Here is a 24,221-nt window from a genome sequence, read left to right on the forward strand (position 1 = left end):
GTGAATAACTCCTATTTTCTCTTAATATACAGCTCAGGAATTATCACTTTGTCTCTCAAATTTCTTTTGTGTCTCCCCAATACCTGAGCATTCAAAAAATATCCTTGCAATTAATCCTTTTATAGTGAAAAGGATGAGAAGGACCGAGTGAACCCGTTCCTGCAGTTGAAGCTTTTCAGCTGCCCATGGGGAGTGACTTAAAGGGCAATGAAGGTCAAGTTCATAGAGATGGAAAGTTGAATGGTGGATGCCAGGGACTGGGGGAGGAGGGGGTGCGGGGGAAAATGGAAGTTATTTAATGGTTACAAAGTGTCCGTGTGTGCAAACAAAAAAGGTCTGGAGATAGAGAATGGTGATGGCAGCATAAAGATGGGAATATATTTAATGCCACTGGTTGTAAACTTCAAAATGGTTAAGATGGAAAATGTTAGGGGCGCCTGAGTGACTCAGTCGGTTCAGCATCCAACCTCGGCTTAGGTCATGATCTTGTGGTTTGTGACATCAAGCCCCACATCGAGCTCACTGCTGTCAGTGCAGAGCCTGCTTTGGATCCTCTGTCTGCCCCCCTCTCTCTCTGCCCCTCCCCAACTCACTCTCTGTCTGTCTGTCTGTCTCTCAAATACAATAAAACATTTAAAAAACTATTTTAAAAAAGATGGTAAATTTTATATTACTTACATTTTATCACAATAAAAAAAATGTAAAAGCAGGGGAGGGGTGGGCAATGATGGCTTTTTAGTCCCTAAATTGCTTTCCAAATCATGCTTGCCCTGGGGCAGTCCAGGGCATGGGCAGAAAATCAGGTGTGGGTATGCCACTGGGAAGTCAATGAATACATGCAGGTTTGGCAAGCCATCAGGAGAGGCTGACAAATGACTGAATGGTGACACGGAAAGAAGTGAAAATAAATTACACCTGTTTCGGAATCTGCTTCAGGAAAATGATGATGTCTATCTGGGGTAAATGGTGTGTGTAAAGGAAGCTATAGAAAATTTTCATGAAAGAAAACGTATATACCTTTGAGGCGTAAGCAACACAGGAGACTACTGAGGCTGATTTTAAACACAGTAGCAAACTGTAGATGTTTTATTGTAATATGTTGTATAGTTATTCTTCTGCATCTTTAGAAGACAGTATCATGCATTGAAGAGGGAAGAATGAATCACATCTAAAATTTCCAGCGATCTTCTAAAAAGTATTTATAATTTTGAACAAAAGGCATCACTGCATAATTAAACAGGGGCCATCCCCTTGACAAATATACAGTGAGGACAACCATATGTGACAAAAAAACATAAGAGAAAACTAGATATGAATTAGGAATGGAGAGTATGGTCACAAAAGGCTGCAAAGGGTTAGGCCATTTCAACAGAATCTTACAAAGAGAAAAGTTAGAAACGTTTTCCCATTATTTTCACTTTTTCAAGGATACACAAAAATGAACACAGAGAAGTGATGAATAAAATGTTGCATGGGGAAAGGACTTCTTTCTTATGACTTTGGGGAACATAAAACCTGCAAGTTCAGTGAACAAATTAAAGAAAAACAATTTTCCCATTTCTAAAATAGAATCAGATCTGGACTCTGTTTTGGAGAACCAAACTATGTCTAGTACATAGCTGGAAAAGCTTGTCCTCAGTTCCCTCCCTCATTTCTTTTTTTAATGGACTTTAAAACAAGTCCACTAGGTGGTTTTCATAGCTAGTAAGAACTAGCTTTACCATTTCTCTCAAAATATGGCTACTAACTACTCTAAAAATGGTCACTGAAACTCTCAGACAGCATACCTGCAAAATCTTAGTCTATTTAATCAAAACCATCAGCACATCTGTGTGAAGAAAGACTGGGGCTTCCTCAGTGACTCAGGAATTACTGATACTGAAGAAGAAAAATCTCTGCAGGTGTTAAATTTAACTGAGTAAATTTATCGGTGATGCATTTTTTTAACCCTCACAGTGCTGCACACTAAACTGAGAAGACTAAGAAGAAGAAAACATCATCTCTGTCCTCAAGGAATTCACCTTTCAACTGGATACCTCTACCTACTTACCGACCTGCCTATCTAGGTACGTACGTACACACACACACACACACACACGCGCACACACCTTATATAACTATTAATAAAAATAATATGATAAGTGCTTTAATGGATATCTGAAAAAAAATGCACTGGGAAAAGAGTTGGAATCATCAACTCAGCCCATGGGAGAGGGGTGGTGGAGCATGGAGGGGCTGAGGGAAAGAAAAGGAAAAAAATTCCAGGAAAAGATGGCAAAGGAACATGTCCTTAAGGATGAAGACAAGGAATGTACAAGTGGGAAAATGAGGCTGAATAGACAGGTGTTGGTTTTATTACGATGGACCTTGAGTAAAGAGCTTAAACTTGTTTTTTGTAGAAGACATCAATTGAAAACAGTTACATCTAGAGAAAGGGTTGGTGAAATTGTTAAAGGGCCAGACAGCGACTAATTTATAATCTAGCTTGCAGGCCAATGGTCTTTGTTGCAACTACTCAGTTCTGCCTTTTGTAGCACATAAGCAGCCACAGACAATATCCAAGTAATTGAGTATGGCTGAGTTCTAATAGAACTTTCTTTAGAAAATCAGGTGGCTGGTCTGCAGTAGTTTTCTGCCCCCCCACCCCCCTGCTCTAGAGAATAACTCTGGTGATAATTAAACAGTCCGGGTGTGAGCCGATGAAGCCCTAACTCAGGCAGTGGGGTGAGGGTGAACAATGAAGAGGAAATGGTTTTGAGAGACTGTTAGGAAGGGAAATCAATAGAACATCGTGAATGGGTGAATGGTTACTTGTGGGAGGCTGAGAGATACCAAAGATAACATCAAAGTCTCCACACTGAGTAAACTGACTAAACACAGACCTTCTATTAATTGATAGAGTGAAACTGTAGCTGGAGGCATTATTTAAATGCTGGCAACACACTCACCATTACAGAAAGGATTGCTTTCTTTTGCTTTTTTTAAAGTTTATTATTTTGAGAGAAAGCATGCGTATGTGTGAGTGAGTGGGGGAGGGGCAAACAGAGGGGGAGAGAAAATCCAAAGCAGGCTCTGCACAGTCAGCATGGAGCCCGACACGGGGCTCGAACTCATGAATCATGAAATCACGACCTGGAGGTGAAACCAAGAGTCGGATGCTCAACTGACTGAGCCACCCCAGCACCTCGGGATTGCATTCTTTTAAAGCTGAAGGAGGGGCCACAAATCAGGAGTTCCTGGGAAGAACAGTGTGGCAAAAGACTAAAATTTAAGTTCCTAAATCCAGTTAAAGGGTTCTTATTCTGGTTGTGATGTAGTAGGCACCTTGTGTTGTACTTTTCCCTGATTGTAACTAAAAACCTAGGCTCAATATATAAGGCAAGTCTTGGAGGATTCTGACAAGTAAATAAAAGGGGGTGGGCAAAGTAAGAAAATCAATATTCAAAGAATGACAATAAAATAGTGTGGGTTTTGTTTGTTTGTTTTTTGTGTTTTGTTTTTGTTTTTGTTTGCCTTTCTTAATCTCCTGGCTTAGCTTGTCCTGTCTCCTGGAACTACAAATGGAAATGGGCAGAAAAAACTCCAAGCAAAAGTCTTCTGGTCAGAGGATTGAGGAAAGGATCTTCCTGCGGGATGGAGTACTTTTGAGCCTTCTACCCTCCTCTGAATCCCAGGAACACAGTGCACACCTGCAGTGGGGACAGTGAGGACAAACACAGTGGCAGTAGTGGCTTTGATGGGTTATTTTTTTTACATTCACTGCCTGGTCCCCAGGAAGACAGACTGTCTGAAGTGCATTACAGTGTGTAGAGGGTCAAGGCTTGGCTTTGACTAATTGGTTCCGAGCAAGCAAGAGTGCCAGGAAGAGGAATCTCTGTGAGGTAGGAAATGTGAGGACCATCACAGAGAGGAGGCATGTAGAGAAAGGCATTTTTATATTTGTTGTACAGTGCCCCAAGAAGCACGTACATTCAACAGATCAGAATCAACATAATGAAGATTCTGACAGACCTCTGGTCAGTTCCCAGGCTCTTCCTGGGTGAGACACATGTTGGTGAGACCAGAATAGTACTGTAGAGGCATTAGAAACTATACCGACATCAGAATCACAACCTTCAGAAGGTGGTTCAGGACTTGAGGTTCAAATCTAACTGGACCGATTGTCTGCTGAAATAAAAAAAGTCGATCTTCTCCAGAAGATTTTAACAGAACCCAGAGTATCATAATATTCAAAATGTTTGCGATAGAACCCAAAATTACTTGACATTCAAAGAAACAGGATAACTAAACACATCTCAAAGGGAAAAGGCAATTAATTAACAGATGCCAACCCCAAGATTCAGATGTTGGATTTACAGATAAATACTATGAAGCAGCTATTGTAACCATGCTCCTTAAAGTAAAAGTGAACACTCTTGAAGAGAAAGATACAAGTTCTCTACAACGAAACTGAAGCTACAAAACAAAATAAAACAAACAAACAAAATAAAAACCCACAAAAAAGCAAAAATTAAACAAAAATTAAACTTTTACTGGAAGGCTCAGTAGCTGAATAGAAATGGCAGAAAAGAGTCAATGGACTTGGAAATGGATCAACAGAAATTATCTAATTTAAACAAGAAAGAAGACAAAATGAAAAACACATGAGCAGAGCCCCAAGAGCTTATGGAACAATACCCAAAGCCCTAACATTTATGTCACTGGGGTCCCAAAAGAGAAAGAGTGGTGCAGAAAATATATTTGAGGAAATAATGCCTGAAAACTTCCCAGATTTGGAGGATGAAATAAGTTTACAAATTCAAGAAACTCAGTGGACCCAAACAGGATAAAGAAAGCCATGCCCATATACATCTTAAAGAAATTAGTGGAAACCAATGATAATGTCCTGAAAGCAACCAGAGAATATTATACATTATTTACAGGGAAAGAATACAAATGACTGCAGACCTCTCACTGAAAACCATGCAGGCCAGAAGAGAGTAGAGCAACATTTTTAAAGTCCTGAAACAAAACAACTGTCCACCTAGAATTTAATATCCAGCAAACATATCCTTCAGGGATAAAGGTAAAATAAAGACATTCCAGATGAAGGAAAATGAAGAGAATTCTTCACCACCAGATGTACTTAAAAAGAAATATGAAGACAAGTTCTTTAGGATGAATGAAAATGGTAACAGGGGGAAAGTGAGAACCTCCATGAATGAAGAAAGAACAACAAAAACAGTAAATATATAAGCAAATATGATAGACTAATGTTCTTAAATTTTTAAAAAGAACTATGACCGTTCAAAGTAAAAATTAAGGCATTATCCAATAGGGTTTTCCACATATGCACACATGATACTACATAGGACAACCACAACACAATGTTACTTAATTTGAAATGGCTAAAATACCAACTCTAAGTAGACTCTGACAAGTTAGGTATGTATTTTGTAACCCCAAAAGCAATCTCTAAAAAACGATACCAAGAGATATAGTAAAAAAAGCCAATAAACAAATTAAAATGGAGTGCTTAGAAACACAGATCCAATTAAAAAGGTCCATTTTTTTTTTTTTTTAATTTTTTTTTTCGACGTTTATTTATTTTTGGGACAGAGAGAGACAGAGCATGAACGGGGGAGGGGCAGAGAGAGAGGGAGACACAGAATCGGAAACAGGCTCCAGGCTCTGAGCCATCAGCCCAGAGCCCGACGCGGGGCTCGAACTCACGGACCGCGAGATCGTGACCTGGCTGAAGTCGGACGCTCAACCGACTACGCCACCCAGGCGCCCCTAAAAAGGTCCATTTTAAAGTAGAAATGCTTGAGTCCTCAGCTCGGATTCTAAAAAGCAAAGGAGCTTCCATGTATAACACACCGGTGTCCAGCCCACTTCCCCCAGCCTGAGCCAAAAGACAGAATTACCTGTGAAGTTTTGGGCTTTGAGATGCAGATCATAGAGTTTGTGGATGTAGCGTATATACATCTCTTCCTTGTTCAGTTCAGTCTTATAGAAGTTCTGTACAAAAGAAAACAAGTGTGGATAGTTCTTCAACAGTCAGGCCTGCAAACGGCTGCCTTTCACTCTATAGAAGGTCTGTGTCTTAAACCAAGACAGTTGACACATTTTTCCATATAAATGTCTTGTTAAAAATTAAGTAAGGAGGCCCAGTGTTATAGTTTTAATGCAACACTCTCTGTGGTAAACATTACCTAGCAATTACTGGATAAGCTGGTAACTCTTGGGGGGGGGTGTTACTACCACTGATTCACATTTCTTTTGTACCCTCTATATTGTTTTTGATGGTTCTACTGCCTATTCAACTAAAAAAAATATTTAAAATATATAACAAATTAATCTGCTTATTAAATTTGACCTTCGATATTCAAAGGATAGCTAATTTCAGATTTCAAACATATTTTGCTCTACAGAAAAAAAACGTTTTCTAACATCTTTGGTAAGGATGAATAAAAATGATGTAAAAGCATTTTTTTCTTCTCCTGAGGAATTATGTAAAAGAGGGTCAATGAAAATGCTCTTTATTTTTAAGGTATTAGTCTGCGTTTCCTACTTGTGTTACAGTTTCAGTATACCCGGACACATTATGTTGGCTTTTGAAAGGTATAAGCTATAAACATCCACATGTCTTCCTTCGGTGCACTGTACAAAGTACACTAGCCCTCCCTGAACTTAGTAAACTTGGACACAAATGTACATAGCATTCGATTCCAGCACAAGCAGCATGCTGTAAGACTAAATGGGGCACTTTTTGTTAGCAAATCACTGTACATTACAAAATCCCTGTTCGAGTCTTCTGAACCACTATCACTATTGTTGACTGATCTTAGCTTGTATGGGCAAGAAGGAAAACGAACAGTGATAAGGGGATAAATCTGTTGACCTGAAGGAGTGATGGGTTTTCTTTAAGGGGGAAAGGCCAGGAATTCTGAAAATCTTTGAAACTGATTAGCGAGACAGGGCTCTGGCGATGAAACAGACTAGCCAATGTGGCTGCTTAAATTGTACTCGGCTTAAAGCCCGAGGACCTTCTGTCAAATGTACTTTCTGTCCACTACCTAATAGGTGTCTATTCTTCAATAGGAGAACTCCTACAACCTTGAGGCACTGACATTTAGTTGAATGTATCATAAAATTTTTTCCTTCCAATTTATACCATTATCCTCCTCCTTTTCCTCTTGTCTCCTATAGATCTTGGCATTCTTTAAAAAACTAAGTAAATAATGCGATTCACATCTCTCGTCTTATAACCCAAACCATTTTAATTAGCAGGAATTGGTGTACCATCAACACAAGTCTAACAACCTCACAGCGGGTTTTTTAAATTATTAAGGGATGATTTGCTCTAATAGCTTTCTGGTAAGAAGAAGCTTTCTTTGAGAACAAAATAAGTGATCGCTCTATAAATGAATCATTCTCCTTAAAGAAGAAGAGGAGGAAGACAGGGAGGGGGAGGGGGAGGGAGAGGAAGAAGAAGAACAAGAAGAGGAGGAGGAGGAGGAGGAGGAGGAGGAGGAGGAGGAGGAGGAGGAGGAGGAAGAAGAAGAAGAAGAAGAAGAAGAAGAAGAAGAAGAAGAAGAAGAAGAAAAGAAAAAGCAGAAAAAGAAGAAGAAATTTCTCCAGTCAGCAGATGAGAATTTTTCATATATGTCTGGCAAAACTTGTGACACAAAGAACAAAATAATAATTGCATTTCCTAGTATTAGTCATGTCAAAGATTACGCATTTTTACCAATTTAACACTACACTTTTAACTTCAATCTTGTGAAGGCAGCCAAAGTTCTCTGGAAGACAATCTGGAAATAATCTTTCCAAAGAGTTGAGAAAAATCTCTAAGACAAAGTGAGTAGCTGAAGAGAACTATATTACCGCTACAAAGCATCAAGCACTTTCCATATGGACTAGAAGCTAAAAAGATTAGCTTCAAAGTTACGCATTTGGTACTCTGGTAATAAGCATTCTTGTGCTAGTTTGAAATTAGAACTGCTTGCAAAATGTTAACATTTTCTATAGAGGCTGTTCTTAGTCAGTGCAAAGCCAGCAGGCTACATTCTCTGTGTCAGGTAAATCCTGCTGGGGCCCCTGATTTTATTAAATCTCTGGCTCATTCCTACTGGGGGCTACACACATTTCGGGCAGAGCATTCATTCCTTCATCCAGGGAAACAATCTCTTCCGTTCTGCCAGTTGAGGACATGAACCTAGAGTCTGTGCGTGTACCTGTTTACCTCCACACAGAAGACACTGTGGAAGAAGATGGACACAAGGGAAGGAGATTCTTCTGGAAAAAGGTAAAGGTTGTCCTTCGAGGTTATTTATGAGACTTTGTGACCAGTATTGCCGAAAAGCTGGGGTTAAAGAGACGAGCTAAGAAGACTGAAAGCTTATAGAGCACTTGGCTCTTCTTCCCAAACACGGATGCACAGAGAGGAACACAGAAGCAGTTCAGGCTGAGGATCTCAAACGTGGCAACGGCTGGCAATAGCAGGCAAGACACTGGCAGAGGAGACTTAAAAGTAGGGATGACTATGCTGAAGGTTAGAAATGAGAGCTCAGAGGAGAGGTAAGTGGGCTGACCTCAAGAGTCTGGCCTAATGGCCGGAGGTCACCGTTGAGTCTGAGGACAAAAGAAAGCTGTGGAAGAAAGTGCACAACAAGATGTGGCCTGAGAGAGGACTCTTGAGTCTCACTATTTTTAGTGACTGATACTGGAGGTGGAGATGCAATACACGAATTCAAAGTGAGGAACGAGCAGTGGGTAATGTAAAGAAGGATGCAGGCAGATGTGCAGAGGCGAAGGCCAGTGCAGGGAGAAAACAGAGGAGGGGAACCAGTGACAAGGCAGTCCTAAGACAGCACAAGTCCTGAGTGTTGAAGATAGACTTTAGGGGGAATGAACAAAACAGAATGGAAAGACTAAAGCCAGTGAGCTAGAACAAGACAGAGTGAGAGTGGAGGCAAAAAACATTTCCAAGGTGCTGGCAAATAGAGAACAGCCTGGCACATGAGCGATTCAGGCAATCAGAGTCAGGACAGGAATGTCTGTACAAGGATTTAGACTAGCTGGTGAGGTTTTGTCTGTTCTGCAACATAAGAAAAAGAAGCCATGGAACTCACAAATTTAGAACTGGAGGCAGTCACATATTCCTGTATTTCAAATGTGATGAAGGGAAACTATCAAAAGCCTCACTATACCCTATATCAAAGTATATAAAAAAGAATGTCTCTGTCTGGATATTCGTTAGCTCTGTGGTGAGAATACCACCCTATTTAATAGTTAGTGGTGAGGATATTTTAATACAATTTAGTATTCCAGGCCAATTCTGGTTTAGCCTGTTTCCCTTATTACATAATATTTGTTTTACTCTTAAAAATGTCCTGTTTGGGTGACAAATTATCCTGTCATCCTACTTATAATTCAAACCTTAACAACAGTGGTATTAGAAACTTAATTTGCAAACAAGCTAGAGAGTGAAAATTAGTGCGTTAAACACAAACTGTCTTTGGTCACAGAAGAAATGACTAATATTCATTAAAATGTGAAATGAATATAAGGAGGAGGACAGGAAGAAACCATCTACACGGAAGTAAAGATACCTTTATCTGGGGATACTGTGCCTTTTTCTAGGAAAGCAACCAGAAACTTCTGGATGGTAAAGTAGGGCCACAGGACAACACAGGGTATCACTCTGATCTCACAGTGCTGTAGGGGATGTGGTGGGAGCATTCTGCGATGTTCGCAGCTGAGAATTTTCTGGGACTAAATTGAACCTGAAGCTTGCTGTGCTTCTTTTGAAAACACTTTCTAAACTCTTCTAAGAAACATCCAGATAAAAGCACACTGCAAACTAAGAACAAACAAAACAACATTTCGATGAAAAAACAAACATTAGGATATAAGGGGAAAAGGGGGAATAGTTTACTAACCAGAAGGCTAACTGTGCAGCCAATCTTTTTGCCATCTACCTCTCCCATTTTCATGCAGTCCCTAAAAACAAAAAGCAATAGTCAGAACTCGGAACTTCCTTCCTAGGGGAAAACACAGTTTCTTCTTTTAAAGGGGTTGGGAAAAGTACTGTCAGAGACCGGAGGCAATTTGCAAGTTGCCATTGAGTTGCCCTTGAGACAGAGGCTCTGGGGACCAGGAGAATGCCCCAGGCTGCATGATCTTAGGCGAGGTTGGAAGCTCAGATACTTCTGAGAACCAGCTTCTGCTGAGAATTTCACTTTGCAGGACTATGTTCCCTCTCAATAGACAGGGTGCCCTAGGAGAAAAAGGAGTGAAGATGTGTTCTTATACACCTCCCTCCAGTGGGTTGAGAAACAGCTGGGTGCCTGGCCATCAACAATGAGAATGAGGGTTCCCCTTTGTAAAAGAAAAATACCATGCTTTAACAGTTTAGATCATTTAAAAATCAAAAAATTACATCTATGAAAGATAACAGTGTGCATTTCACACACCGCCCGACTTTCATAAGAAAGCAGGACTGTACAATTCTCTGTTATACTGTCTTCAGCCTAAAATCGATGGATCTCCTGGTTCTACGGCTGAGTCTAAACACCAAAAAAGATTCCTTTACTAATGAGACTCTGAGAACCTTCTCAATTCACTAAGACTTTGAAAGAACTGTCAGCCAAAACAAAAGGGAGGAAAAAGGGGGAAAAAATCAAAAACTTAGAACCAGCTAGTTAGAAGTCCATCACCTTATTGCACAAGGTTCTGTGGTCTGATTACCAACTCTTTGAGTGATTAACTCAAGCGGAAAGTTGACTGTATTCTAACTCTTTGATTTTCTAGCTGGAGCATAGCGCATCTGGGAAACATGGGACTTCGCTTACCTGTAATCTAACAACCTTTCCATTAGACGAGTTACAGTGGCAATTAATGAAACGCCACTCTCCCTCCATGTTTCCCGCTCAATTTTCTTTAGTAGACTGGAAAAGAAAGAACCCAGGGCATTTTCAACATTTATTTTTATCAGTCACCATGACAACCATTTTACTTTCATCAGTACCTTAAATGCCTTAGCAACCACTGCAACATCTCACAAGTAGCACGATTTGCAAACAATGTCTTACCTAGGATAGGGACCAAATAGTGGAATTCTAATCCAGGAAGCATTGACAAAGCAAATTGATTTTCAGATTATCCAAGTCATAAAATACGAACACATGCATATAATCATATTTTCAAAATATACAAGCACCTCACAGATCAAAGACATTTCCCTCTAGCTTCTTTCTTACACTAACAGAGGCTTGAGCCTTACCACAGCAAATAACACTATGAAAAGCGAAAACAGGAGTACCTCTAAGTTTCCTTTAAAATAAGATCTTGGTTTATTCACATAAGAATGTTTTCCTACCTCTCAGTGGAATGCATCTTCATCCAGGCAATTTTACTGCAATGCAACTGCTAGAGGAAAATCCTTGTACAGACGGTATGACGTTTTGCGTTTTTTCCCTTCCCTTCACATTTGCCCACTCAATACATATTGTACTATCTGTGCACTCACTCAACAGTTTCATTCATTTTGTCATTAATCACAGAGGATTGTCTATGTGGTAGTTACAGCAGATCGATGACAAGTGCCAAACCTCATCTCTCCTCCTACATTTCCCCTAATCTTAAGCACCTTGGAGCACAGGCACTATGTAAACAGAAAATAATAATAATAATCACAATAATTAGGATAGGTTTGACTTTCACTCCTGCCCCTTGGCAAATTAAGCATACACTTGGCAAAGGCTTTATGACTGAACTTCCCCCAAAAGATAAAAGTAAGAACATAGGCATGGCAACGTGAGGATCATTCCCTTCCCCTCCGAATTTAATGATCATTTCTGTCTAAAAAATCTTGTTTCCCTTTCATCTTGGTTTCAGGAATAACTGAGAGAGAAAACATTTCTCACAAGTGCAATCTAACCCAATCACATATTGTGCTTAGAGGAAAAATAAATGTTAAAGAAAAAAGCTATTCTGCCAAAGCCTGCTTGCTTGCTTGCTTTTTCTTTCCTTCCTTCCTTCCTTTCCTTTCCTTTCCTTTTGTCTCCTTTCCCTTCCTTCCTTCCTTCCTTCCTTCCTTCCTTCCTTCCTTCCTTCCTTCCTTCCTTCCTCGCTCCCTTCCCTCCCTCCCTGCATCTCTTCCCTTCCTTCCTTCCTATGCTATGTTGTCTCTCAATTTTCCTTCCCCCTTCTTGCTATTGCCATTCCAGTGCCCAGCCTTCTGTCTTGTCTTCTCATCTGTTGCCTGTGCAGCCCTGGCCATTTGTTTTTCTGGTTTATTCTGAACTGCTTCCTAGATTAAGTTGGGGGAGGGAGGGAGAGAAGTAGCACATGAAGGGATGGAGCCTGTCCTCACTAATCCCCCAGGAAAGGTCCCCTAGTTTGTTTAAAATGTGTTTTCTTTAAAAACAAAACAAAACAAAACAAAATAACCTCTGAACGGCACCTGTTTTGAGCTTAAATGCCAAACTGGTATTGAACCAAGAAGTCAAATGAATGCCAAAGTAATGCAGGATGATGTAGAAATTTCCCCAAGTGACAGCCCACACCTCATATACTTTACAGGCTGAAAAACAACTCAAGTTAAGTAATAATCCTAAAAATACATAGAGACTTCTTTTGTGGGCATGAATTTCATTAATTTGCACAGCCTCTTGATGCAGTGAGAACTCAGAGCTACATAACCCTCTTGTAAGAAGAGGCACAGCCCTGCCGATCCCACTCCCTTGACTAATTCCAGACCCAGAGGTTAGAACCAAGCCTAGAACCCAATTCATCTGCAGCCAGCCTTGTTCTTTCTGTCCAGAAGCTTGTTCTCCCAGTTTACCTGATACAAACTGAGAAGGAGCACCTATCAGCAAGAAGAGACGAGTCTTTCTAGATAACTTGGGTGAGACTGGGTATTTTTATTTGGTCTATAATCATGCACATGGGCCCATGTTGAGTATACAGGGGAGTCCTCTGATAACAGTGAAGGGTGTTTTTTTTTTATTGCTAATTGATAGGCAATGGGCCTTCATAACACTGGAGAGCACAATAGACCACAGTCCTGTAGGATGACATTATGCTCAATAGGCTCTTACCCTATGAAAGAACATCAACAGGGGAGGTAGGATTTGACCCTAAATCTACTTCTCTATCATAATGCAATGGTATGGAGGCCATCAAGCCTACATGAAACATCTGTGTCTGTCCACGCTCTTCTTTTTAAAAATTTTTTTAAATGTTTACTTATTTTTGAGAGAGAGAGAGACAGAGTGTGAGTGGGGGAGGGGCAGAGAGAGAGAGAGAGAGACATAGAATCCAAAGCAGGCTCCAGGCTCCGAGCTTCCAGCACAGAGCCCAATGTGGGGCTCGAACTCACAAACTGAGAGATCATAACCTGAGCCAAAGTCAGATGCTTAACCAACTGAGCCACCCAGGCGCCCCTGTCCACACTCTTCTTAACCCAAAGTGTTAGATGCCTAAAATATGTATTGCATAGCTAATGCTCTGTCTCTAAACTAAAATTAAACTAAAACTAAATCACTAAATAAAGACCCTCAAAGAATCTGGAGACTTATTTACTTATTTAGAGCAACATATGAGGAAGAAGTGAGAGTGATGGTATCTCTTCTGGAAACCCTACTGTGCACTCCTACAGCATAGTCACTGCAGTGCCCCCAGCCCTAGAAGAGTACCCGGCACAGGGAGGTGCTCGATAAATGAAACCCAATGGGTGAACCAAGTGGAGCCAAGGGAATTAGAATTTAGTTCTGATACTCTATTCGGGATATATCACTATTGGTGTCTATGTCCTACAATTTCAGCATTATCAAAAATAATAAATCCTGACTCCTACTTATTTCAAAAAAATGTAGTATGGGTAAATGAAGATAACATTAGGGTTGATGAAAGGCAAAGTGAGCTCTTGGGAAGGAAACTGCTACACAAAGGTCAAGTCTCCTTCTAAGGAGGCTATCTGGACAACTATTACATTTTAAGGAAGCAGTGAGCTACATTCAGCTTCCGAGCAAATTTTATGAAGTTTCAGATATGAATTACAGAGAGCAAATGAGAGCCTGTATCATTATGTTCCTAATTCATAATGTGTGCAGTGACTCAAGGTGCTTATACTAAGTCTTTGTGATTTCTATTGCCAAAAAAGCATTTTATTGTTTCCTGAAATACAGCTAGATTTTCACTTTCTTTTCTGAGCTCAGGTGGTAATGATATTTAATTATTACTTTTAGGTTTTATTTAATCCCAATATGCTGAATATAAAGGCATGAAAGAAAAATATTTATAGCAACATTTCTAATAATGTGCTAAAAATCATAAAAGAGAAATAATCTCCATTGAATGAATCAGGCACCTTGAAACAGTCCTAACTATAGACGCTTAATATATTAATTACTAGTTTGATTCTAATGTCACGGTACATCTTCTATTTCAAAGCTACATTTATACACAAGCAATCCAAATTGCATGCTATAGGCCTTTATTAAAGTAGATAAGAGGCACTATAAAATGATGTATTTATTAATCTTGTGAATTTATTATACATAATTAATCACAAATCTCAAGAGATTCATTTCACTTACTGCTTTCTCATTTTAGTTCTTTGTTCAAACCAAGGACTAGTAACCGAAATGAGAGCAGTTTTCAAAGGCAATTTATTACACTGGATGAGGTTTTAATCAGAATTCTTGCTAAACTCCAGCTGTCATGAAATACAGACGCTTTGTACACTAGAATGAATGAGGGCTTGGTGAATAATTACTAAAAGTTCCAGTTTAATTACAGTATCAGAAGAAAATGGTTTTGTTTAGGAATCAGCAGAAAGAATGTATTTTATCATCACCCACCACCATCCTAGGAAATCTGTATACCCCTTCTTGGCTTTTCCTTTGAATGTAATTTTCTTAAAAGCTTCAGGGATGATTTTCAATCAGGCCAGTTTAAATCTATCAGTCACTAATAATACTTTGTAAACCTGTATACTAATATATCTACTTTTCTAAATTAATCATAAAATGAATTATACAACTTGGCATTTGGCTATCAGTTTTAAAGCATTAATAGTTTTTTTTTGTTTTTTTTTAAAGTAGGCTTCATGCCTAGTGCAGAACCCAATGTGGGGCTTGACCTCACAAACCTGAGATCAAGACCTGAGCTGAAATCAAGACGCTTAACCGAATGAGCCACCTAGGTGCCCCAAAAGTATTAATAGTTTTACGTGACACTTAGGCACAAATAAAAGTAAGAGTATATTTTGTAATAGAAAAGGTATCGCTGAATTATTTTTGTACTTCTGAAAGAAGTGCGAACATTCTCCAAGCACAATGAGGTAGTCCTTCCTTCAAATAGAAGCACTTTATCAATATCCTAGGACTGAAAATGACTGAGATCCACAGAAAATGTAGAGAAAACAAGTGTTAGAATTAAACTCCTAAAATACTAAAACACTCTCACATATCCTCTCTGGCCATTTCACACAGCGGATGAAACCTTGGTGTAAGCAATTCATCCTGCACTTGGTCACATTCTGCCCTTCTGTCCATAAGGACAACTTCAAAGTCTCCTTACAGCACTCTTGTGGTATTTAGACTCCATTCAAATCCAAATCAGAGAATTTACTAAAAATGACTTGCTTCTGTGATATTCTAATAAGAAACATTCAGAAAGCAATTAATAATGGTGGGTGAGCAATGGGTATCGATGAATTAAATCAAGTATTGAAAAACATGCCAACTATGTTAGTTTCCCAACAACAAATCAGCCAAGGATATCTTGCTTTGGAAAGCATTGCACAGGAACTCGAGAATCACACCATTTCCCACGCCCCGCCCCTCCTACCACCCCCACCGTTAACCCTACTTAAAATCATTATCTTGCAGCCTGGTTTTAATTCTGGGGCTTGAAAAGAGTGAGATTTGTTACATAACACATGTGACCTGACCTCATCAGAGATTAAAATAAGGAGACGTGTCTAATCATCAACACAATAAGATCCATTTGCCAGAGTTCGGCAATTATCCTTTATTTCACACTCCACAAAGACAAAGCATTCCTGTGAGACCCAAGCTGTCTTTGCAGCTCTCAGCCGCTAAGCACGGACACAAAATCCTCTGGATGCAATCAACATGAGATAAACATATTACTCACATACTGTTGAAGAGCTCACGGTATGTTTCATCACCTTTGCCTTCTGACATCAGGCTGTCCAGTTTGTCAATTAGCTTAGCTTCCACCTGAAACATACCCAAATATTACTCCCTTTCTTTCCCTTCACAAAGTGGGATTTCTAGGCAAACTGAAACATACTCAAGTCTGCAAGGGAAAAGGCAGCAAATTTTGTGAAAGCAACATTATCATAAGCTGCGGTTAATAGCAGATATCCCCTTGGAGTTCTAGGGGCTAATTTAGATAGAGTAGCACAACTTCAAACTCCCGGCAGGGTAGCGTTTGCTGCCACCAAAGACATCTATCTATTTGTTGACTCAAACACAAATGCTTGCAGCCCCACTTAAACATGTGAATTTTTTTAAGAGCTATAAAAACTGGCAAGTCCTACTTATTTATTTATTTTTTTAAAAAAATCACTATATGTGTAAGAACATTAGCAGTGTAACATACCCACAGACGTTAATTTAAATCTTTGATGTGTTTCATATTTTTTTTTCTTTCTCAAAACAGTTCGAGGTTGCCCTAAATCTCTCTGCTCAAGATGAGAACTTGCCTTATCCATGTACAGATGGTAGATCCATAGAAATATTCTAAGTCAGCAATAAGCTACATGAGAGAGAAAGGACATATTTCCTGAAAAACTGTAGTCAAAACATTTATATCTTCGAGAATGTAAATCCTTTAGGCCTTGAGTATCAGAAAAAGCAGAAATAGCCCCTTCATCTGTCTGAGGCAGCAGAGACAGAAAATGAAACACCCCTGCATGGCCAGAGAGAGGTAAGCAATGACAGATTGGGAGGGATATATGACATTGTCAAAGGACTAAGCTCAGTTATTCCTTTGAATCAAATTCTAATAAGGGTATGAAGACAAAAGGAAAGGACAGTGGGGTCCCCCCCACACACCAGAACAATTTTAAAATAGCCTTTTGTTCAGTGATTAGCTTTCTTGAAAAGAAATGTAGATATGGATACAGGAGAAAGCCATGCTTCTGGCAGTGGGAGGGTGCTGTGTATGCATTCAGCTTGCTCAGACCGTTGACAATCATTTCTAAAATTTGAGAGAGGCTTCACTGGGAGAAGCACGAAGGGGGCGCCAGATCCTTCACACAGGTGAGCATGTACAAGTTAGTGCGGGACAGCGCCGACAGAAAGGAAGTCTACCATCTCTAACTTGAGTAACCTGGCATGGCAAATCAGCTGATTTCTTACGTGATCTGATTTTGTAATAAAAACATCTATTCTTTCCAAAACTGGAGCAGACCTAGCAGAACCTAGTCAATGAGAAATGATAGGCTCGTCTCTTCAGAATCTCCTTTGCAACAATTTCCACTGCCTTCCTGTTTAAATTAATTCTCAATGCTTCAAGCAAAAAGCAATAAAACATTCTGTGCACCAAATGGTCAAAACTAAGCCATTCACCAAATGCAATGTGTGAACCACTGAGAGGCCAATGATTTTAAGAATCGTTAACCTTCCAATTCCTCTGTGTTGTGGCCAACTGGGAACAAAAAGAATCTCTGCCAGCTCTTTAACAAAGACTTGGAAGTTGCAGAATTTTTCAGCTGAAAGGGATTTTAGGGCTTCCACAGGGGTTCGGGGGAACACGAACTGGAGAGGTGACCAAGGCCATATGAAAGGGAGAAGGCAGGCAAGGCTGGAATCCAGGCCCCTTGAAAGTCTGTTCGATACTTATTTCCCAACTCAGAGTGGAATCTGGTAGCTCAGAGAAGTTCAAGCAGAACTGAGACTCTTTCAACTGTTCTGAGAAGCATGTCCACCTACCTGTTTAAAATTGCCGGTCCGTCTCTGCTCCCAGTCCATCATGTCATGAAAAATAGGAATCATGACATTCCGGAGATCTGGCTGTGGTATCAAGGTCACTTCTAGGAAAGGGCCAATCAAGGCAGGGATAAAATGAAGCTTGTGCTCTCCTAAATTGAATCAAACATTCAAGTTTCAGTATATAATCTTAAGAAGATTTCAGAAAATTTATATTATTCAATTTATTTAAAATGATTGCTAGGAGTACATGCAATTAGAGTTGTCTCTCCAGGCAAGAATGTATTTCCCTAAGCAGATATACAAACAGTAAATTTCCATATGTTGATTAATATTTCTCCATCATTTTATATTAAAAAACTGGGGATTTACTTTTTCACAGTTAAAAAAAGCTGTAAGATACCATTAAAAATTACACCACAAATTAAAAATGATGAATTAAAATGACACCGGAAGTTAAGTCATCAGGAATTGGTTATGTATACTATTATATAGTCACACATTGAATTTTTTATGCAGTCACTAAAAATGAGGGTTAGGAAGGATAACAGGCCAAGTTTCTCAATGCGATTAACTGAAAAAGCAAGGTATGGGGTGCCTAGGTGGCTCAATCGGTTAAGTGTCCGACTTCAGCTCGGGTCATGATCTCAGGGCTCGTGAGTTCAAGCCCTGCATCGGGCTCTGTACTGATGGCTCAGGAGTCGGCTTCAGATTCTCTGTCTCTCTGCCCGCTCCCTGCTCGCTCGCTCTCTCTCTCACAAAAATAAATGAATGTTAAAAAATTTTAAAAAAGAAAAAGCAAGGTAAAATACAGTATGGATGGGTACTTCCTTCATTAAAAAGACGAAACATATATGTGTGTGTGTATGTAGTTATATATATGGTAAGTAGTCAAGAAGATTTATCCCCTAATGTTAACCACAAAGGTTATTATCTCTGGGTGGTTAAAATAATAGGCACTTTTTATATATGAAAAAAGTGGTCCATGCATCATATAATTTTTCTTATGTTTTTAAACATAATAAACACACAGCCTAAACAAAAAAGTAAATGGTAGTTCAAAAAAAAAAGAATGTAACAATTTTCTAAAAAGATTACAGTGTAACGACAGTGAACTCAAAATGGTATAATTACCAAAGTACACAAAGGTATGGTACTGATACTTCCGAGGAAAGGAAGGTAGAGGGTGGGGTGGACACAGATGATTTCATCTAGCAAATGAGTGTTGACTTCAGTTCATTACACTAATCATCTATGTTAAATCTCAGAGTTTCATTTTGATAATAAGCACTAACTTTTAGCATCTGAAGCATGTGACACTGAAAGCAATCATTTAAAACCCACAGAACAGGTTAGGAAGCCAAGCAGAAGGGAGCTGGCTTCATGCAAGAAGATAGTTTCCCCTTATTCTTTTCTACCTTTAGTCTTTTTTTTATGCAAGAGTCAAATATACACAAATTCATACCATTCAGAGTTACTTGCACATTTTGGAGTTAAATACCTTTGCATTAATTATCATTTTCTCTATTTTGTTTTCTGTGCTAGAAGGCATGAGTGTGGCCGAAGAGCTTGGATATATATAAATCCGGGGTGCAAATATGGACTTTAAATTTATATTGGCTTTAGAGGGGTTTTTAAAAGAAAATGAAAGGAAACATTTGGAGATTGGGGGGGGGGGGGGAATGATGGATGAGATCAAAGACAGGCAAACCCAAGCAGGTGTTTGTAAAGTCACTGCGTTTTGCGATTGGAAGGTGCCTAGAAATAGTTCAGCAATCTTCACCATGTGGCTCCCCATCCCTTTTCCTCCATGCTAGGGACATTAGCAGGACACAAGCCACACCCCCCAGCCTATCTGAAAGTCCCTATCCTTTCCAACACTGAAACCACACAGTCTTTTCCTTTCTCTTTCAGGTTTCATTAAAAGTAATTTGTTTCTCACCATCTCTTAATTACTTATTCATACCCATTATGTGTGAGGAATAAACTTGGCTTATAATTCCTTTTGCTCTCCTACCTTTCTTTGTGATCCAGGTACCATTTTATCTTTCCCAAGGGACTCCTTAGTTCTCCTCATTCAAGCAAGAACACCTCCTTCTTATTCATCAGAAGAAACTTCCTTATTAATCTAACCTTGTACACTTTCCTCCAAAAGAATGAGTCCTTTCAAGACTGAACAAGCTCACTGTGGCAGAATATAGAGAAGTGTCAATCCCTAGCTCTTCTCCCTGTATCTCCCCCATCCTCCCAATACACACATTTCAAACAGGGAACTAGCTGCCAGCTTTTGGGATCGCTTTCCTCAGTTATTTTCATCAGGGCAGAAAGCAGAAGCAACCTGAACTCAAAAACTCATACTGTCATTTGGAAAAGCCTAGCTTACTCAATGCTTATTCAAGATATTCTGGCAAAAGAGGGGAAGAAAGAGAAACAGGGAAGGAGACTTCCAGCCCATCCTGAGATTAGCAGGCCTTACACCCATTCCATGACTCTGCCCCTAGGGGATGGCCTCAGAGGTTCCAGGTCTACCATGGATGCTATTCCCTCACAGAGCCATGGACTGAAGGGACCATATATGCATCATGTAACCAATAACCAGGAGGGCTTCCCCACGGTTTTGAGACTGTGTAAGACACCAAATCTTCGCACAGCCTTTGGGTATGTGTGGAGGAGGGGTAATAGAAGTGGCAAGAAAGACAAAATAAAACCGAATTCCCTGCCAGCCCGAATAGTCCTCCCTGGCTTGGTGAAATGAGATTCAGAGCTGCAACATTACCATCTTCCTTTTTAATCTTTCCTGGGCCTGGCATCCTTTGGCCCTCTCTAATCAAGAACAGCATTAGCATGCACTTACTTTATGTATCACTATTTGCCCGAGTATTTTTGAATCTCCTTTAAAAAAAAAAATTCTTCTATTTATAGACATTTTACAACCTGATTTTCTTCTTTGAAAAATTTTTTATTATGCATTGTTTGGTGACAGATGATGACCACATTTATCCTGGGGAGCACTGAGTAATGTACAGAATTGCTGAATCACTATGCTGTATACCTGAAGCTAACATAACTGTATGTTAATTATACTTCAATAAAACATTGTTTTTTACTATGAAAAAACTTAAATATACATAAAATTATAAAGAATGGTAAAGCAAATCCCCACATACACATCATCTAGCTTCAACAATTACCTACATGTAAAAGAAACTTGTTTTCGATGTTTATTTGAGAGATGGTGAGAGACAGAGCATAAGTGGGGGAGTGGCAGAGAGAGAGAGGGAGACACAGAATCTGAAGCAGGGTTTAGACTCTGAGCTATCAGCACAGAGCCTGACGCAGGGTTCGAACCATGAACTGTGAGATTATGCCCTGAGCTGAAGTCGGACGTTTAACCGACTGAGCCACCCAGGTGCTCCATACAATTATCTACATTTTTGCCAATCAATCCTGTTTCGTCTATCACCACAACTATTTTCCCCCCTCTAGGGTACTTTAAAGCAAGTCTGAGATATATCATTCTACTTGTATGCAAATCAGTAAGCATCTTTAAGGTAGGACATTATTATTTACACACACACACACACACACACACACACACACACACAGAATTACAATGCGTTTACCACACCTAACAAAGGCAAACAATAATTCCTTAATCTAAAACTCAGCCTAAATTTAACTTTCTCTGATGGTCCTAAAACATGTCATTTATAGTTGGTTTCTTCTAATCACAATCCAACTAAGTCCATACAGTATATTTTGTAGCCTGATTTTCTACTGACAGTAGACAGGCCACACCTACATTTAAATCACTATACAGGAATGCATGAAGGTAGCCTTATTTGCTGAAAACATAGTCTGGGAACACAGACCCTATTCAAACCTGAACAGGCTCTCCACTATAGTAAACCTAATTCCTCCCCAATCAGCAAAGCAAAATTTTGAGCTATGTATGACAACAGCAAAATAAACTTTATTTAAATGATTTCTCTTTAAACTGAAGATTTAGTATACTTTCCCCATCTCTAATTGTCAGCCACATGGTCTTGTTTTGAAGTATTTAGGGCATCTGCTACTTGGGCTGCTGGAGTTTTGTATTTATGGGCACAGAACAGCCTGTTAGGGAAGTATTGATTTTTCTACAGCAGTTACAAGACGCTGTGTTTGCAAATGTGGAAAAAAGAGCCCACTTTATATTTAGTAAGAATGTTAGTTCAACTAAAAATAGCAAGAAAAAACTTAACCTTGAAGCATGATGAATGCCAAAGGTGGGACACAGTAGTCAAGACTAGCTTCTTTCTTTGTAGACTATTCTTGTAAGTATAGTGCTAATGTATAAAATTGGGGGGCGGGGATTTATGCCTTCCCCCTTCTCTTTCCCCTTGTCTTGACAGAACATTTTTAGTCCTTCCACTTGGAAATGAACACATTTAAGAAAAGGTATTTGCTTTTCACTACTTGGTCTTTACTCTTCAAAAGTATTTTATCAAAACCACAGGGAGATACCACCTCACACACCTTAGGATGGCTATTCTCAAAAAGACAGAGAGAAAAAGAGAGAAAAGAACAAGCGTTGGCAAGGATGTGGAGACAATGGAACTCATGTGTACTGTTAGTGGGAATATAAAATAGTACAGTCACTGTGGAATACAGTATGGCATTTCCTCAAAAAATTAAACCTATAATCGCTATATGGTCCATTGTTCATAGGTAAATCTAGGGATCTAATGATAAGATTCGGAAATCGTACAGCTTTGTGCTGAAAAGCAGACAAAATTACATGTGCCCTTTATTCCTCGTCCTCAACAGAATGGAAGAACCAACTTGTTCCTAGCATATGAAAGAGTTTCCACACTTCTAGGTAAATATTAATGACCAAAATCTGATTGAAAAATATTGTTCAGGGGCGCCTGGGTGGCTCAGCTGGTTGAACATGTGACTCTTGATTTGGGCTCAGGTCATGATCCCAGGGTCATGAGATCAAGCCCCTCATCAGGCTCCATGCTCAGCATGGAGCCTGCTAAAGAATGTCTCTTTTCATCCCTCTCCCCAGCTCTCCCTCTGTCTAAAATAATAATAATAACAATAATAATAATTGTTCAGTAAAATTTTGTTTCTGTATTAGACTAACTGGGTAGTTTCAAATGGCCAAAAATGTATTAATTACTCTGAGTATTATTTCCTTTCTGCAATTTACTTTCTAAAAGTTAGCGTTTTTTATATCTACTAAAAATTACTGAGGATCTTGATTTATTAAATCATAAAGCTTACTTGCTTTACTAAAACATGGTGATTGGTTTTTATCAAGATTTTTCTTGTCTCACAGAAACTGGACAAAAGGTTTAAAATGTAACATTTTAAAACTAAGCTCTGTACAGACATGGACCATTTTTGTTATATCTCTCCAAATAACTTGCACATAGCCAGGGCTTTATGAATTATGTTACATTGAATTTGTTGTCCTGTTCCATTAAGAAATGGACATCTATAATTATCTGAATAAAATCTTTAGCATTCTAAACACTCAATGTGACATCTTCCATAAACCAAATTGTAATAAATATATTTTCAGATTCCTAAGTAACAAGCTGAATTAAGGTCTCTAAGGGGTGTTAAAATAGCACTCCGAATCCTTAATTTTTCTTATCATTTTGTAAAAATTCATGTCGCAAGAGAGGCTTTAACACTTCTGAACATTTCCCAAGTCTAGTTGTTGTACAATAGCAGTGACCTTTAAAATTCACCTTATGTTTTGGAAGTCTTAAAAAAGTCAGGACACAACTCCAGGGAAATAATACAAAAACAAAGGAATGGGGTGAAAATTTCCCCTCATCTTGTATTTGAACTATGTCATGCTGGGAATTTGTATTGAGTATAATGAGCCTTTTCTAACAGACTGGTAGAACTAAGCTAGAGCTAGTCTTTAGGGCTGGGAAAACAAAGAAAGGGGATAGTATCTAAAGCAGTGCTTTCCAATCCTTAGTCAAGAATCATCTGGAGAACCTATTAAAACACAGTTGTGTCCACTCCCAGTGATTCTGTTTCAGTAGGTCTGGGGTGGAGCCAGGTCATTTGCATCTCTCACAAGCTCCCAGTGATGCTGCTGGGGCTCCAGGTCCATTTGAGTACCGATGTTCTAAAGACTACTGACATGATCATGTGTTGGGGGGATCCATATGTTCCAGAGATTTTCCACATTGTCTAGATTTTTGAGCGAAAAAAAGAAATAATTTAACACAAAAACCAGAGAGGTAGAAATATTTTTTT

At 39.2% G+C, this 24,221-nt stretch overlaps 1 protein-coding gene across 8 annotated transcripts in view; it reads right to left on the reverse strand.

The window, feature by feature from the left end:
- Positions 1-24,221, reverse strand: part of DOCK4 (dedicator of cytokinesis 4) — a 438,192-nt gene that overhangs the window by 42,112 nt on the left and 371,859 nt on the right. For 5 of the 8 annotated variants that reach the window (XM_045495355.1, XM_045495357.1, XM_045495352.1 and 2 more), the window contains exons 31-36: positions 17,958-18,106; positions 16,153-16,238; positions 11,079-11,105; positions 10,839-10,934; positions 9,927-9,987; positions 5,907-6,000 (exon numbers count right to left, since the gene is read on the reverse strand). In XM_045495355.1, the coding sequence (XP_045351311.1) occupies positions 5,907-6,000; positions 9,927-9,987; positions 10,839-10,934; positions 11,079-11,105; positions 16,153-16,238; positions 17,958-18,106 (513 nt within the window). The remainder of the gene's footprint in view (positions 1-5,906; positions 6,001-9,926; positions 9,988-10,838; positions 10,935-11,078; positions 11,106-16,152; positions 16,239-17,957; positions 18,107-24,221) is intronic. The other 3 variants (XM_045495353.1, XM_045495356.1, XM_045495351.1) reach the window with 1 other exon arrangement.

Source organism: Leopardus geoffroyi, chromosome A2 (assembly GCF_018350155.1).
Source record: "Leopardus geoffroyi isolate Oge1 chromosome A2, O.geoffroyi_Oge1_pat1.0, whole genome shotgun sequence".
Classification (NCBI taxonomy): domain Eukaryota; kingdom Metazoa; phylum Chordata; class Mammalia; order Carnivora; family Felidae; genus Leopardus; species Leopardus geoffroyi.